This window comes from Leptonotus elevatus, chromosome 14 (genome assembly GCF_054856555.1).
Source record: "Leptonotus elevatus isolate MCC_2025b chromosome 14, RoL_Lele_1.0, whole genome shotgun sequence".
In the NCBI taxonomy this organism is placed as follows: Eukaryota; Metazoa; Chordata; class Actinopteri; order Syngnathiformes; family Syngnathidae; genus Leptonotus; species Leptonotus elevatus.
In genome coordinates this window covers 12,279,143-12,282,121 of record NC_141252.1, presented here as the reverse complement: position 1 = coordinate 12,282,121, position 2,979 = coordinate 12,279,143, and the positions used below count along the sequence as shown (strand labels likewise).

The window sequence follows — 2,979 nt, the reverse complement described above, 5'->3', positions numbered from 1 at the left end:
CTTTGTCATTTTATTCAACTTTTATGCACAGCACATAATCAAGCAAAAATAGCCCAAAACGTGTGGACAATTTCCCATAACTCCCCTCATGTGCAAAGGGCGAATACGCCATGTTTTTGTGCTTCTGACAAGTGGAAGAAAATGGATGGAAGGACACTTGATGCTCTCTCACAGTACACTTATGTGTCACAGCACATTGGTTGGGAACAGGGTTATTATAGTTTTGGAATTTTTCATTTTAGTTAGTTTTTATTTCGTTTTGTTTTTTTAAATTGTGTTCGTTTTAATTCGTTTTCAGGGTGCTATTTCATGAATGCTTAGTTTTACTTTAGTTTCAGTTTTTTGTTTTATTTAAAGTGTATTACTTGTGCGCAATATTTAAAAAAAACACCATGGGAAAACGTCATCTGAAGGTGCTTTTCTATTGGCTGCTGCTAGATGACGTCACTTTTGTGTGACACACTTTCAAATGTTCTTATTCCGGTTAATATCAAAATAAATCATCACCAAAGGCTCATGCATTAAATTGATTACCAAAGATTAAAACGAAGGACATTTTTGTTATATAGTTTTAGTTAGTTTTGTGAACATAAAATGTAGTTTCAGTTAGTTTTAGTTTTTTTTTTTAAAGCATTTTCGTTTTTATTTCATTTCCTTAACTAAATAGTTTATTGAATTTTAGTTTTTGTTTTTTCGTTAGTTTTAGTTAACTAAAATAACCTTGGTTGGAAATCACTGTCCTAGACTGATCGTTGTGGATTAATATTATAACTATTTCTTTAACTATTCTGAATCGAATCGTGAGACATTCAAAGATTCCCACCTCTAATACTCATCCATGTCCTCCACACACATACATAAGCAGAGAGACACTGATTCTGGCCCCATAATTGACAGGAAACCCTCGCCCGTTATTATTATTTAATGATTAATTAATTAATTTTCACCCACACAAACACACACACACACACACACACACACGCTGAATGCATCACATTTGGAGGGAGGGGGCAGGCAACAGCAAATAGCCTATGTGCCTTGGTTAATGTGTAACACTCAAAGCACACTTGCACTTTGTTTCCCCAAATAACAAGTTTTGGACTTAATGTTACTCAAGATGGATGGTATGTATGACAGTCATCTGGAAATAATGTTTGTACAAATTAAGGGATGTCAGATGGAATGTTATTGTTTGAATTTGCCGTTAACAGCATGTTTGTCTTCATGATTCAGGTTGTGCGCCCAAACATTCCCAGTTACAAATCATGGCTACATACAAGCTGAAGATGGGCTTTGTTTTTGCGCTGATGTGTCTCCTCGCTCCGGTGCAGCAAGCACCGATTCCCTACTCCAGCATTTTGAATTTCTCCTTCAAAAATGTGGAGTTTGCTATGGACCTCTACCGCAAAATATCCACTTACCACGACGAGAACATCGTTTTCTCCCCTCTGAGCATTTCCACCAGTTTTGCCGCCCTCTCCTTGGCCTCTGATGGCAGCACGTACGAAGAGATACTTAAAGGACTCAAACTGCAGAATCTGGAGCAAGCTGACCAGCCAGATCTTATTCCAAAGTTGTTCCAGATGCTCCACGAGAACATCTCGCAGAATGGAACGACGAAACTGGACCAAGACATGTCCCTCTTTGTCCGCCAGCATTTTAGCATCGAGAAGACGTTTGAGGAACAGATTAAGTCCTATTTTTACGCAGACATCAAGAGTGTAGATTTTGGAGACACAAATGCAAGCATCAGTCTCATTAATGAGTATATAAAAGACAAGACGAGGGGCAAAGTGACAAAAATGGTCTCCGGAATTGATCCAACCACCGAGCTCATGATGATCAACACTTTTTACTTCCAAGGTAAGTTTAAATTTAATGTTGACAGTTTTCCAGACAACCTCATGTGCTGCACTGCCATGTACTTTTGACTTCTACAGGTGGGTGGAAGATGCCCTTCAACCCCAATTTCACATACAATGCACCCTTCTACATTGACAACTACAACATTCCGCAAGTGCCAATGATGTTCAAAGAGGACAAGTTTGAAACAATGGAAGACACTCGTCTTGGTGCCCGTGTGCTGAAACTGCCCTACCTGGAAGGCGTGGCCATGCTCATCCTGCTGCCTAACAAAGGAGTAGATTACAATACTATCGACGATGAGATCACTGCGAAGAGAATGCTTGGTTGGATCAAAAAACTGCAAAAGACGTGAGATGCTTTTTTTTTTTAAACGCCATGTGACAAAAGATCAGGCTGTCTTATGCATTATTCTGTTCACAGTAAACTGGAGATCAACATTCCCAAATTTAAGATGGAGGAGTCGTACTCTTTGCACGACATTCTCCCGGAGATGGGTTTCACCAATCTCTTCAGTGGCTCTGCCAATTTGACGAAGCTGAGCAAGGACAAAGGCCTTAAGGTTTCAGAGGTCAGTTTCACACATATTACAGTCTGCAACGTTGTCTCTTTTAAATGTCTTCAACTGACTTTGAATTGCAGGTGCTACATAAAGCCGTTATTGATGTGGATGAGTTGGGGACGACTGCAGCCGCTGCCACAACAATTGGCATTATTCCCTACTCACTACCCCGGACCTTCATTGTCAACCGTCCGTTTTTCTTCTTCATATACCATGAAGACACAAAATCTCTGTTGTTCATGGGCCGGGTGATTGACCCCACCAAAAACTAGCAGCTGTGACTCGCTGTACTTAGGAAATGCATTAGGCACTTCTTGATTCAGGCGTATAAACCTCAGACATAGTTTGAAAATTTTCTGATGGTATATTATGTAAAAGACCTATGATCTGTAATAAAATGATACAAAATATGTTGTTGTCTTTGTGTATTTCATTAAAAAAGAAAGAAAACAAAGACTTGCCCACTTGTGCTAGCCTGTACATGTCATAAAAAAAAAGTGTCTCTAGATGATAATTGGATTTAATCCATCTTTAAAAATGTCACAGTGGTTGTC

General features: G+C 39.2%; 1 protein-coding gene across 1 annotated transcript; it reads left to right on the top strand.

The window, feature by feature from the left end:
* The first annotated feature begins 1,007 nt into the window (after positions 1 to 1,007).
* serpina10b (serpin peptidase inhibitor, clade A (alpha-1 antiproteinase, antitrypsin), member 10b) lies at positions 1,008 to 2,835 on the top strand. Its single transcript, XM_086095790.1, has 5 exons — positions 1,008 to 1,124; positions 1,234 to 1,863; positions 1,941 to 2,214; positions 2,287 to 2,434; positions 2,506 to 2,835. Exons 1-5 carry the CDS (start codon positions 1,106 to 1,108, stop codon positions 2,695 to 2,697), a joined length of 1,263 nt encoding a protein of 420 aa, XP_085951916.1. The 5' UTR covers positions 1,008 to 1,105; the 3' UTR covers positions 2,698 to 2,835.
* The last annotated feature ends 144 nt before the right edge of the window (positions 2,836 to 2,979 follow it).

Excerpts from the sequence above, each read along its gene's own strand:
- serpina10b (XM_086095790.1), top strand. Across the intron at positions 2,215-2,286 it reads ATCAAAAAACTGCAAAAGAC|TAAACTGGAGATCAACATTC; the intron begins GTGAGATGCTTT and ends TTCTGTTCACAG. Across the intron at positions 2,435-2,505 it reads AAGGCCTTAAGGTTTCAGAG|GTGCTACATAAAGCCGTTAT; the intron begins GTCAGTTTCACA and ends TTTGAATTGCAG.